A 13,423-nucleotide genomic window follows, 5' to 3' on the forward strand; every position below is an offset into this window, starting at 1 on the left:
TCAGCATTTTATGCAGTTTCATCATTACATCCCTGCTTTTGTATCCCATGCCTCATCCAATAAAGGAAAGCATTCCATAACATAAGGAAGAATGGTTCAGGGAGCCTGGTAGAAAAAGTACACATCTTAAGATAGCTAAACCAGTGCACACACAAGGCATGAGAGGAAACCACAAAGAAAATAATTGTTTCAGATGTACCCATCTCTCTATTTCTCTCAGCCTGGGAAATCCATAGTTCAGGGAAGTCTAGGTCCATCTGAGATCCAGCAAGCTGTCAATGACACCATATAACCAGTCAACACTCAATCACTCCACAAGAGAAGCATTCAGGAAGAAGAAAAAATTATGAGCGTCAAGCGGTGAAGGTGTATTACTCAAACTGCAAATATTAATTACCAGATAATGCTGCAAATAATAGATCGTAGAGACTAGTACAACATGCTGAGTACTTGCTAACAATATGAGAACCAGTGCCAACAGCTAGTGAGGCAAGGAAGAGTAAAATAGACCAGACGAATGCATGGTTAAGAACATAAGAACATAAGAAATAGGAGCAGGAGTAGGCCATCTAGCCCCTCGAGCCTGCCCCGCCATTCAATAAGATCATGGCTGATCTGATAGTGGTTTAGTTCCACTTACCCGCCCGCTCCCCATAACCCTTAATTCCCTTATTGATCAGAAATCTATCTACCTGTGACTTAAACAATCTATCTACCTGTGACTTAAGGAGCTGGTGCAGGAGGCAGGGCTTCAGATTCTTGGGTCATTGGGACTTCTTCTGTGGCAGCGGTGACCTGTGCAAGAGGGACAGGTTGCACCTAAACTGGAGGGGAGCCAATATCCTTGCAGGGAGGTTTGCTAGTGCAACTCGGGAGGGTTTAAACTACAGTGGCAGGGGCTGGGAACCAGAGCAGTAGGTCAGCAAGTGGAGGGATTGAGGGGAAGGTAGATGTTAGGACCAGTAAGTCTGAAAGGAAGGACAGGGAGGGGGCAGGTTATTAAACACAATGAGACTGAGGGGCTGAAGTGTGTTTATTTCAACACAAGGAATATTATGTGTAAGGCAGATGAGCTTAGAGCCTGGATCAGTACATGGGACTATGATGTTGTGGCCATTACAGAGACTTGGTTGAGAGAAGGACAGGACTAGCTGCTCAACATTCCAAGGTTTCGATGTTTTAGATGAGTTACAGAGGGAGGTAAATAGGTGAAGGAGTTGCATTACCTGTCAGAAAATACTACATCTGCACTCAGAGAGGACATGCTGGAGGACTCATCCACTGAGGCAATATGGGTAGAGCTCAAAAATAAGAAGGGTGCAGTCACTCTGATGGGATTATACTATAGATCCCCCCATAGCCACCAGGACACTGAGGAACAAATATGTTAGGCAGATTATGGAAAGATGCAAAAAGAACAGGGTTGTCATAGTGGGTGACTTTAACTTCCCCAAAATTGACTGGGACTTCCTTAGAGCAAGAAGCTTAGACGGGGCAGAATTTGTTAGGTGCATCCAAGAGGGTTTCTTGAAACAGTATGTGGTTAGTCCAACTAGAGGAAGGGCCATACTGGTCCTTATATTGACAAATGAGCCTGGCCAGGTGACTGACCTTTCAGTTTGGAAACAGTGATCACAACTTCTTAAGTTTTAAGATAGATATGAATAAGGATAAGTCAGGAGCTTGCGGGAAGGTACTAAATTGGGAGAGGGCAAATTACGACAGTAATAGACAGGAGCTAGGGAGAGTTAATTGGGAGCAGGCAAGTCCACACTTGACATGTGGAAGTTGTTTAAAGACCTACTGATCAGAGTTCTGGACTGGCATCTTGCAGTAAGGAGGAAGACAAGGATGGTAAGGTAAGGCACCCTTGGATAACAAGGGAGGTTGTGAATTTAGTCAAAAGGAAGCATATGGAAGGTTTAGGAAGCTAAAATCGGAGAGGGCCTGGGAGGATTAATAAAGCAGGAAAGAACTCAAACAGGAAATTTGGAGTGTAAGGAGGAGCCATGAAATGACCTTAAAAACAAGAGGATAACTAGGGAGAGGGTAGGACTACTCAAGGATAGAGGAGGGGACATGTGCTTGGAGGCAGAGGATGTGGGTGAGATCCTAAATAAGTACTTTGCGTCTGTATTCACCAAGGAGAAGGACATGGACAATAGTGAGATTCGTGTGGAGCATGGTAAAATGCTAGGGCATTTTGAGATCGAGGAAGAAGTGGTGTTGGGTCTCTTGAAGAACATTAGGATAAGTCCCAAAGCACAATGGGATCTACCCCAGGTTAGTGAGAGAGGCAAGAGAGGAGATTGCTGGGGCCCTGGCAAACATCTTTGTATCCTCACTAGCCACTGGAGAGATCCCAGAGGACTGGTAAGTAGCTAATGTTGTTCCTCTGTTCAAGAAAGGAAAAAGGGATAAACCAAGAAATTATAGACCAGTGAGCCTCACATCAGTGGTTGGGAAGCAATTGGAGAGGATTCTTAGGGATAGAATTTACGCACATTTGGAAAAGCATGGCCTAATTAGGAAAAGTCAGCATGGCTTTGTGCAGGGCAGGTCATGTCTTACTAGCTTGATTTATATTTTTTGAGGAGGTGACGAAGGTGATCGATGAGGGTAGAGCAGTGGATGTTGTGTATATGGATTTCTGTAAGGCTTTCGAAAGGATCCCTCAAGGTTGGCTCATCCAGAAGATTAAGATGCATGGGATCCACGGTGACTTGACCGCTTGGATTCAGAATTAGTTTGCCGATAGAAGTCAGAGAGTAGTGTTTTTCTGGAGGTCCATGACGAGTGGTGTTCTGCAGGGATCTGTACTGGGACCTCTGCTGTTTGTGATATACATAAATGACTTGGATGAAAACGTAGATGGATGGGTTAGTAAGTTTGCAGACAACAGAAAAATAGGTGGAGTTGTGGATAGTGTAGAAGGTAGTCAAAGGGTTTAGAGGGAATGATAGATGTAGTTTAATCCGGGTAAATATGAGGTGCTGCATTTTAGGAGATCAAATGTTAAGGGTAAGTATACAGTTAATGGCAGGACACGGAACAACAGTGATGTACAGAGGAATCTTGGGGTTCAAGTCAATAGCTCCCTGAAAGTGTGCACACAAGTACATAGGGTGGTAAAGAAGGCGTATGGCAAGCTTGCCTTTATTGATTGGAGCATTGAATACAAGAGTCAGGATGTCATGTTGCAGCTTTATAAAACTTTGGTTAGGCTGCACTTAGAGAATTGCATTCTATGCTGGTCGCCACATTACAGGAAAGGATGTGGAGATTTTGGAGAGGGTGCAGAAGAAGTTTAACAGAATGCTGCCTGGATTAGAGGCTACGAGCTATAAGGAGAGGCTGGACTAACTAGAGTTGTTTTCGCTTGAGTGGCGGAGGCTGAGGGGAGACCTGATAGAAGTCTATAAAATTATGAGAAGCATAGATAAGGTTGATAGTCAGAATCTATTTCCCAGAGTTGAAATGTTTAATACTAGGGGGCATGCACTTAAGGTGAGAGGAGGAAAGTTCAAAAGAGATGAGGGGAGACGGTTTTAAAAAAAGAGTGGTAAGTGTCTGGAACGCGCTGCCAGGGGTGGTGGTTCAAGCAGATACGATAGGGTTTCCTAAGGGGCTTTCAGATAAGCACATGAATATGCAAGGAATAGAAAGATATGGACCAAAGGCAAGCAGAAGGGATTAGTTTAATTTGGCATCATGTTCGGCAAAACATCATGGGCCGAAGGGCCTGTTACTGTGCTGTACTGTTCTATGTTCTAACAATATTTTAGAAAGGAGGTGGAAGCCACGGAGCAGATGCAAAAGGGATTCACAAAGATGATACTGGGGATGAGAGACTTCTGGAGTGAGGAGAGACCAGAGAAACTGAGCCTTTGGACACATAGGCCGGAACTCTACCACCTCACCCGCCTCGGAATCGGCGCAGGCGAGGGTCCGACAAGGCAAATTTCCGTTGACCTCGGCCCGAGCCAAGGCCGTAAAATCCCGCCCACAAAGTGGAGAGGACACATGTAGTAGATGTGATGTGCATGATTAGAAAGCTTTTGACTAGGTTTCACAGAAGCAAGTTATTGTAAACTATAAAGGAATATTAGGGAAGGGTAATACATTTGAGTCAAATCTCGAAGTATGGAAGAAATGGAAACTGGGATTTTCCTACGCCACTCACAAAAACATCTGTCGCTGATGGGACCAGGAAATCCCACCCAGAAAAGTAAGAACACTCTGTCAAAGTGGTTGGAAATGTATATTTCAAAGGGATCTATGTTGGGACTGCTTTAGTTCATTGTGTATATAAGTCATTTGTATGTAGGCCGAGAGGATAGAGTGTCCAAATTTGGCAGAAAATACAGGAAGGAGCAGGAAGTAATTCTGAGGACTAAAAAGAAATTAAGGGTATATTGTTTGATAATTTAGTGGAATGGGGATAAACAGCAGAAGATAACATTCAATGTCAGTAAATGTGAGATTGTACATTTTGACTACAAAAATGCAGGTAATAATATGCTTTGAATAAGGGAATGTGTGCAATAGAAGGTGTGTACACCATGTACAATATGCAGTGAAGCAATTTGCCAAATCTTCTTCGACAGCTCCTCCGAAACCCGTGACGCTATGTGGTGGGTGAATAAATAAACTTAAGAGGTATCAGGGTCACAAGACACCAAAAGCGACAGCTCAAATTGATAAGACCAGTTTTATAGCAAGAGATATATAAAGTATAAACATTGATATATAATGGAGAATCTATATAAAACCTTAGTAAGGTCACAATTGGAAGACAGTGTGCATTTTTGGGCTCCACACTTGTCTGGAGGATGTTGAGGATTGGGAGAAGATACAGCACAGATTCACTAGGATGATGCCTGGTACACAATGGCTAGTATGAGGAAAAACAAATACAAATATAGACTTTAAATTCTGCACATGATTTTGTCAGAAGAGGTGAAACGCTAGAGACATTTAAAATGATGAAGTGATGAGAGTGACTCCTGAGAATAGCCTATGGTCGCTATACCAATTGCTTCATGAATCCAGCATTGGACAACTGGAGACTGACCCTGGTATCTGGGAGTACTCCTATTTTCAGAATCCTACATTTAAATGTTCTCTTACCAATAGATGACGGTAGTAAGATTTCATCTCCTCTGAAATTGTAAAACATTTCGATTTGGTCCTGTTTAGTTTTCATCGATAAAAGAACAGCATGCAGAAACTCTCTTTTATACCAAACGTTGGTGCTTTGTGCAATCCTGACAGCAGTTGTGTAAGAGAACATCGACAGTGTTGTCAAGTTTCTTAATTTGTTCGTGAAATGTGGGTATCGCTGACTAGGCGCTTCATTGCCCATCCTAAATGTGAGAGATTTCCAGGGTGGATAAACGCTGAGTAACATAGCCAGGATTTCCAGATCCATTTTAGTCCTGTCCAGATCTTCAGTAGCTGCCACTGATTCTTGTAACATTTTCCCTTAAAGCAAACCAGAAATAACCATCAATTAAAACAGGCTGCACAAGACTTCCTGCACCTCAATTGGGGCTGATCTCAGTCTGATTTCTTGGCTCCGTGTTATGTGACACACAGCTCTCTAATCACAGTTGGTAGTCCAGTCAGTATGTGACAGTGTTTGAGGATCTGCCATCACTGGAGAAAGACATGGTTGCCAAGCTAACATTTTCAATGAAGTAAAGAACAAAGAAAAGTACAGCACAGGAACAGGCCCTTCGGCCCTCCAAGCCCTAACTAAACTGAAAAAAACCTTCTGCCCTTACTCGGTCCATTTCCCTCTATTCTCTCCCTATTCATAGAGTCATAGAGGTTTACAGCATGGAAACAGGCCCTTCAGCCCAACTTGTCCATGCCGCCCTTTTTTTTAAAACCCCTAAGCCAGTCCTAATTGTCGGCATTTGGTCCATATCCCTCTATGCCCATCATACCCATGTAACTATCTAAATAGAGTCATAGAGTCATAGAGGTTTACAGCATGGAAACAGGCCCTTCGGCCCAACTTGTCCATGCCACCCTTTTTTTTAAAACCCCTAAGCTAATGCCAATTGCCCGCATTTGGCCCATATCCCTCTATACCCATCTTACCCTGTAACTATCTAAATGCTTTTTAAAAGGTAAAATTGTACCCGCCTCTACTACTACCTCTGGCAGCTTATTCCAGACACACACCACCCTGTGTGGGAAACAATTGCCCCTCTGGACACTTTTATATTTCTCCCCTCTCACCTTAAACCTATGCCCTCTAGTTTTAGACTCCCCTACCTTTGGGAAAAGATATTGACTATCTACATTGTCAATACCCCTCATTAATTTATAGACCTCTATAAGATCACCCCTCAGCCTCCTACGCTCCAGAGAAAAAAGCCCCAGTCTATTCAGCCTCTCCTTATAACTCAATCCATCAAGTCCCGGTAGCATCCTAGTAAATCTTTTCTGCACGCTTTCTAGTTTAATAATATCCTTTCTATAATAGGGTGACCAGAATTGCACACAGTATTCCAAGTGTGGCCTTACCAATGTCTTGTACAACTTTAACAAGACATTCCAACTCCTGTATTCAATGTTCTGACCGATGAAACCAAGCATGCCGAATGCCTTCTTCACCACTCTGTCCACCTGTGGCTCCACTTTCAAGGAGCTATGAACACGTACCCCCAGATCTCTTTGTTCTGTAACTCTCCCCAATGCCCTACCCTTAACTGAGTAAGTCCTGCCCTGGTTCAATCTACCAAAATGCATCACCTCGCATTTGTCTAAATTAAACTCCATCTGCCATTCGTCAGTCCACTTGCCCAATTGATCAAGATCCCGTTGCAATTGGAGATAACTTTCTTCACTGTCCACTATGCCACCAATCTTGGTGTCATCTGCAAACTTACTAACCATGCCCCCTATATTCTCATCCAAGTCATTAATATAAATGACAAATAACAGTGGGCCCAGCACTGATCCCTGAGGCACACCGCTGGTCACAGGCCTCCAGTTTGAAAAACAACTGTCTACAACCACCCTCTGGCTTCTGTCAAGAAACCAATTTTGTATCCACTTAGATACCTCACCCTGGATCCCGTGAGATTTAACTTTATGCAACAAACTACCATGCAGTACCTTGTCAAAGGCCTTGCTAAAGTCCATGTAGACAACATCAACTGCACTGCCCAAATCTACCTTCTTGGTTACCCCTTCAAAAAACTCAATTAAATTTGTGAGACATGATTTTCCACTCACAAAGCCATGCTGACTGTCCCTAATCAGTCCTTGCATCTCTAAATGCCTGTAGATCCTGTCTCTCAAAATACCTTCCAACAATTTACCCACTACAGATGTGAGGCTCACTGGCCTGTAGCTCCCAAATGCTTTTTAAAAGACAAGATTATACCCACCTCTACTACTACCCCTGGCAGCTTGTTTCAGACACTCACCACTCTGTGTGAAAAAATTGCCCCCTGACACTTTTGTATCTCTCCCCTCTTACCTTAAACCTATGTCCTCTAGTTTTAGACTCCCCTCGCTGATCTGTGCCCCTCATTATTTTATAGACTTCTATAAGATCACCCCTCAGCCTCCTACACTCCAGGGAAAAAAGTCCCAGTCTATTCAGCCTCTCCTTATAACTCAATCCATCAAGTCCTGGTAGCATCCTAGTAAATCATGTACCCATCCAGATGCCTCAAATGTTGTTAATGTGCCTGCTTCCACCACCTCCTCTGGCAGCGCGTTCCAGGCACTCACCACTCTCTGCATGAAAAACATCCTTCACACATCTCCCTTAAGCTTTCCCCCTCTCACCTTGAACCTGTGCCCCCTTGTAATTGACACTTGCACTCTTGGAAAAAGCCTGACTATCCACCTGTCTATGCCTCTCATAATTTTGTAGACCCCTATCAAGTCTCCCCTCAGCCTCTGTTTTCCCAGTGAAAACAATCCTAATTTATTCAACCTCTCCTCATAGTCAACACCTTCGAGACCAAGCAACATCCTGGTGAACTTTCTTTGCACTCTCTCCAAAACTTCCACATCCTTCGGGTAATGTGGTGACCAGAACTGCACATAATACTCCAAATGTGGCCTAACTAAGGTTTTATATAGCTGCAACATGATTTCCCAACTTTTGTACTCAATGCCCCGGCTGATGCAGGCAAGCATGACATATGCTTTCTTAATCACCTTGGCCAGCTGTGGTGCCACTTTTAAGGAACTGTGGACCTGCAAGTCCAGATCCCTCTGTATGTTAATGTTCCTAAGGATTTTACCATTTACAGTATGATTCACACCTAAATTTGATCCTCCAAAATGCGTTCACCTCGCATTTGTCCGGATTAAACTCCATCTGTCATTAATGTGCTGAAGTCTCCAACCTGTCTATATCCTGTTGTATCCTCTGACAACCCCTGGCATTATCAACAATTCCACCAATCTTCGTATCATCTGCAAACTTACTAATCAACCACTCACATTTTCCTCTAGATCATTTATATATACTACAAACAACAGAGGTCCCAGCACCGATCCCTGCAGAACACCACTAGCTACAGATCTCCATTCTGAAAAACGTCCTTCCACCGCTAATTTGTCTTCTATAACCAAGCCAGTTCTGTATCCATCTAACCAGCCCACCCTGAATCCCACGTGATTTTAGTGTTTGTACCAATCTGTCATGTGGGACCTTGTCAATTGCTTTACTGAAGTCCATATAAACTACATTCACAGCCCTTCCCATATCAATTATCTTTGTCACCTCTTCAAAAAACTCAATCTAGTTGGTGAGACATGACCTTCCCCGTAGAAAACCATTCTGCCTGTCACTAACTAGTCCATTTTTTTTTTCAAATATGCATATGTCCTGTCCCTCACTATTTTCTCCAAAAGCTTCCCTACCACTGACATCAGGCTCACCGGCCTATAACTTCCTGGATTATCCCTGCTTCCTTTCTTAAACAATGGAACAACGTTGGCTATTCTCCAGTCCTCTGGAACCTTCACCGTGGTCAAAGAGAATGTGAAGATATCTGTTAAGGCCCCAGCAATTTCTTCCCATGCCTCCCACAGTAACCTTGCCACCCATGGTTCCCGAATGTATACTTAACTAAGGGAAGCAGTAACATGTCAGGAGAGGGTACATTTTTATGCAAGGCCACATTCCTTTATTGCAACACGGGACAATGGAGATAAACAGATGATCCATAAGACACCATTGCATCCATAGCCTGCACCAGATACACGTATGCTGCAGATATGGGGCGATTTTCCTTAAAAAAAACTAAGTGCCAATGGGCGAGAAAACGGAAGATTTTACTGCCCATTTTTTGGGCGAACTTAGTTGGTTGAATTTCCTGCCCTCTGTGCATCACAGAATCTGCTGGGTGATTCCCACTGGTAGTGGAGATTTGGGGCCTAACCCCACCAAGAGGCAGGCATCAGAGTGCTGAGCGGGCCACGGCATGTGATGATCTCCCTGGCCTCCCATGGCTGGCCCCGACCGCGCCACCCTGCACCGCCAATCGTCCGGCTTCTGATGGCTTCCCCAAATCCCCCTCCACCCACCTCGATCACCAGCCCCGACCCCCTAACCCCTGATCACCTACCTCTCAATTGCTTCCTCAACTCCCCCCAACTGATGGCCGAACACCCCGACAGAGACCAGCCCTGAACCACCCTGCCCCCCCCCCCCCAAGCCCTCCAGTGGACAATACAAAAGAGCACCCCCCCTCACCGCTGACCTCCCGGGGGGGCCTCATTGGCCTCTGCCCCCATCAGTGGGGCTATCACACCTGGCCCCCGTTGCTGGAGGCCAGCTTTAATTCCCGCTGGTGGGATCCTCTCCTGACGAGATCAGAAATATTAGTGAGCCTGAACGATACTGTCCCAGACTCACTAATGACATTCAAAGGCTGATTTCAATATTGTCATCAGCCTCACACTGTTCCCTGACGCGAGGCTGATTACGCAATAGGAAATGATCTGGTCACGATTCCCGCCGGTATTTCCCGGCCTGCTGCAGTACTCGAGCAGCGCAGCGGGGCCAAGAAAATCGCGCCCATGTACTTGATGTGTACACATTCTACACAATTCTATTAGTTTTAAGATAGTTATGGAGAATGATAGGTCTGGGCCAAAAGTTAAAATTCTAAATTGGGGCAAGGCCAATTTTGATGGTATCAGGCAGGAACTTTCAAAAGTTAATTGGGGGAGTTTGTAGGAAGGCAAACGGACGCCTGGTAAGTGGGAGGCTTTCAGAAGTGTGTTAACCAGGGTTCAGGGTAAGTACATTTCTCTTAGAGTGAAGGGCAAGGCTGGCAGAAGTAGGGAACCCTGGATGACTCGGGATATTGAGGCCCTGATCAAGAAAAAGGAGGCACATGACATGCATAGGCAGCTGAGATCAAGTGAATCCCTTGGAGAGTAAAGGGGGTGTAGGAGTAGAGCTAAGAGATAAATCAGGAGGGCAAAAAGGAGACACGAGATTGTTTTGGCAGATAAGGCAAAGGAGAATCCAAAGAGCTTCGACAAATAGAAAATGGCCAAAAGAGTGGCTAGGAGAGAATAGGGCCTCTTAAGGGTCAACAAGGTCATCTATGTGTGGATCCAAAAGAGATGGGTGAAATCCTAAATTAATATTTCTCATCAGTATTCACTATTGAGAAAAGCATGGATGTTAGGGAACTTGGGGAAATAAAAGGTGATGTGTATGCAGAAATAAAAGGAGTGTACATATAACAGAGAAGGAGGTGCTGGAAGTCTTAAAGCGCATCAAGGTAGATAAATCCCCGGGACCTGATGAAGTGTATTCCAAGACATTGTGGGAGGTTAGGGAGGAAATTGCGGTACCCCTAGCAGAGATAATTTGTAACATCGATAGTCACAGGTGAGGTGCCTGAATATTGGAGGGTGGCAAATGTTGTGCCTTTGTTTAAAAAGGGCTGCAGGGAAAAGCCTGGGAACTATAGGCCGGTGAGCCTCACATCGGTGATGGGTAAATTGTTGGAAAGTATTTTGAGAGACAGGATCTACAGGCATTTAGAGACGCAGGGATTGATTAGGAACAGTCAGCATGGCTTTGTGAGTGGAAAATCATATCTCACAAATTTGATTGAGTTTTTTGAAGGTAGATTTGGGCAGTGCAGTTGATGTTGTCTACATGGACTTTAGCAAGGCTTTTGACAAGGTACTGCATAGTAGGTTGTTGCATAAGGTTAAATCTCACGGGATCCAGGGTGAGGTAGCTAAATGGATACAAAATTGGCTTCTTAGAAGCCAGAGGGTGGTTGTAGAGGGTTGTTTTTCAAACTGGAGGCCTGTGACCAGCGGTGTGCCTCAGGAATCGGTGCTGGGTCCACTGTTATTTCTCATTTATATTAATGATTTGGATGAGAATATAGGAGGCATCGATAGTAAGTTTGCAGATGACACCAAGATTGGTGGCATAGTGGACAGTGAAGGAAGTTATCTCGGATTGCAACAGGATCTTGATCAATTGGGCCAGTGGGCTGACGAACGGCAGATGGGAGTTTAATTTAGATAAATGCAAGGTGATGCATTTTGGTAGATTGAACCAGGGCAGGACTTACTCAGTTAATGGTAGGGCATTGGGGAGAGTTACAGAACAAAGAGATCTGGGGGTACAGGTTCATAGCTCCTTGAAAATGAAGCCACAGGTGGACAAAGTGGTGAAGAAGGCATTCAGCATGCTTGGTTTCATTGGTCAGAACATTGAATACAGGAGTTGAGACGTCTTGTTGAATCATAGAAACCCTACAGTGCAGAAAGAGGCCATCTGGCCCATTGAGTCTGCACCGACCACAATCCCACCCAGGCCCTACCCCCATATCCCTGCACATTTACCCCGCTAATCCCTCTAACCTTGAAGTTGTACAAGACATTGGTGAGGCCACATTTGGAATACTTTGTACAGTTCTGGTCACCCTATTATAGAAAGGATATTATTAAACCAGAAAGAGTGCAGAAAAGATTTACTAGGATGCTACAGGGACTTGATGGCTTGAGTTATAAGGAGAGGCTGGATAGACTGGGACTTTTTTCTCTGGAGCGTAGGAGGCTGAGGGGTGATCTTACAGAGGTCTATAAAATAATGAGGGGCACAGATCAGGTAGATAGTCAATATCTTTTCCAAAGGTAGGGAAGTCTAAAACTAGAAGTCATCGGTTTAAGATGAGAGGGGAGATACACAAAAGAGTCCAGAGGGGCAATATTTTTCACACAGAGGGTGGTGAGTGTCTGGGACAAGCTGCCAGAGGTAGTAGTAGAGGCGGGTACAATTTTGGCTTTTAAAAAACATTTAGACAGTTACATGGTTAAGATGAGTATAGAGGGATATGGGCCAAATGCGGGCAATTGGGGCTAGTTTAGGGGTTTTTAAAAAAAGGGCGGCATTGACAAAGGGCCTGTTTCCATGCTGTAAACCTCTATGACTCTATGACTGTTTGGCCAGCTCTCATTTCAGATTTGTTCCCAACCAAAGTAACATAAGCAAAGCACAAGTTATCTGGTCTAAGAACAGAAAATTATGGAAAAGGTATGGAGTGAGCAAAGAAACAAATGGAAGTTCTATAATAAGAATGTTTGAAAGGAAAAAGGGTGATTGATTCGAGCAAAAGGGAATGGTAATGGAACAGATAAAGAAACAATAGATGGAGGAGCTGGAAATGGTAACAAATGGTAACCATTAACAGCATTTGCTATCCAAGACAATGGGAGCAGTGTTTGTACTCTGATGTTTGTGAACTCAACATTGTGTTTGGAAAGTTGTAAAGTGCCTGGTCGAAAGATAAAGCACTGTTCTGTGAACTTGTGTGAATAGACAGATCAGAGTTGGGCAGAGGATTAAAATGGTAATCGAATATAGTCTTGCAGACTAAATTTTTAAAAATTGTTTATGCATAGATGTGGGTGCTATTGGCAAGGCCACATTTATTGCCTAACTCCACTTACCATTGAGAATGTAATGCTGAGTTGCCTTCCTGAACTGTAACAGTCCATATGATGTAGGTACACCTACACTGTCATTAAGAGGAAGCCCCAGAACTCTGACTGGATAACAGTGGATAAACAGCAGTATGTTTCCATGGATAGAATTTTCTGCTCCAGGGCGGGCGTAATGGCAGGAGTAGCTAGAAAATAACCACGAGAACACAAAAATCGGTTTTGTGATGTGGGGAAACCTGTTTATGATAGTACTATCATATGGGGTGGGGTGGCACAGTGGTTAGCACTGCTGCCTCACAGCGCCAGGGACCCGGGTTCAATTCCCAGCTTGGGTCACCGTCTGTGTGGAGTTTGCACATTCTCCCTGTGTCTGCATGGGTTTCCTCCGGGTGCTCCAGTTTCCTCCCACAGTCCAAAGATGTGCAGATTAGGTGAATTGGCCATGCTAAATTCTCCC

The 13,423-nt window shown here is 44.3% G+C and overlaps 1 protein-coding gene across 2 annotated transcripts in view; it reads right to left on the minus strand.

Moving 5' to 3' along the window:
* LOC144509344 (uncharacterized) overlaps nt 1-13,423 on the minus strand; it is a 101,061-nt gene that overhangs the window by 62,761 nt on the left and 24,877 nt on the right. For both annotated transcript variants that reach the window (XM_078238038.1, XM_078238039.1), the window contains exon 4: nt 5,131-5,484. In XM_078238038.1, the coding sequence (XP_078094164.1) occupies nt 5,131-5,484 (354 nt within the window). The remainder of the gene's footprint in view (nt 1-5,130; nt 5,485-13,423) is intronic.

This window comes from Mustelus asterias, chromosome 21, assembly GCF_964213995.1.
Source record: "Mustelus asterias chromosome 21, sMusAst1.hap1.1, whole genome shotgun sequence".
Lineage (NCBI taxonomy): Eukaryota > Metazoa > Chordata > Chondrichthyes > Carcharhiniformes > Triakidae > Mustelus > Mustelus asterias.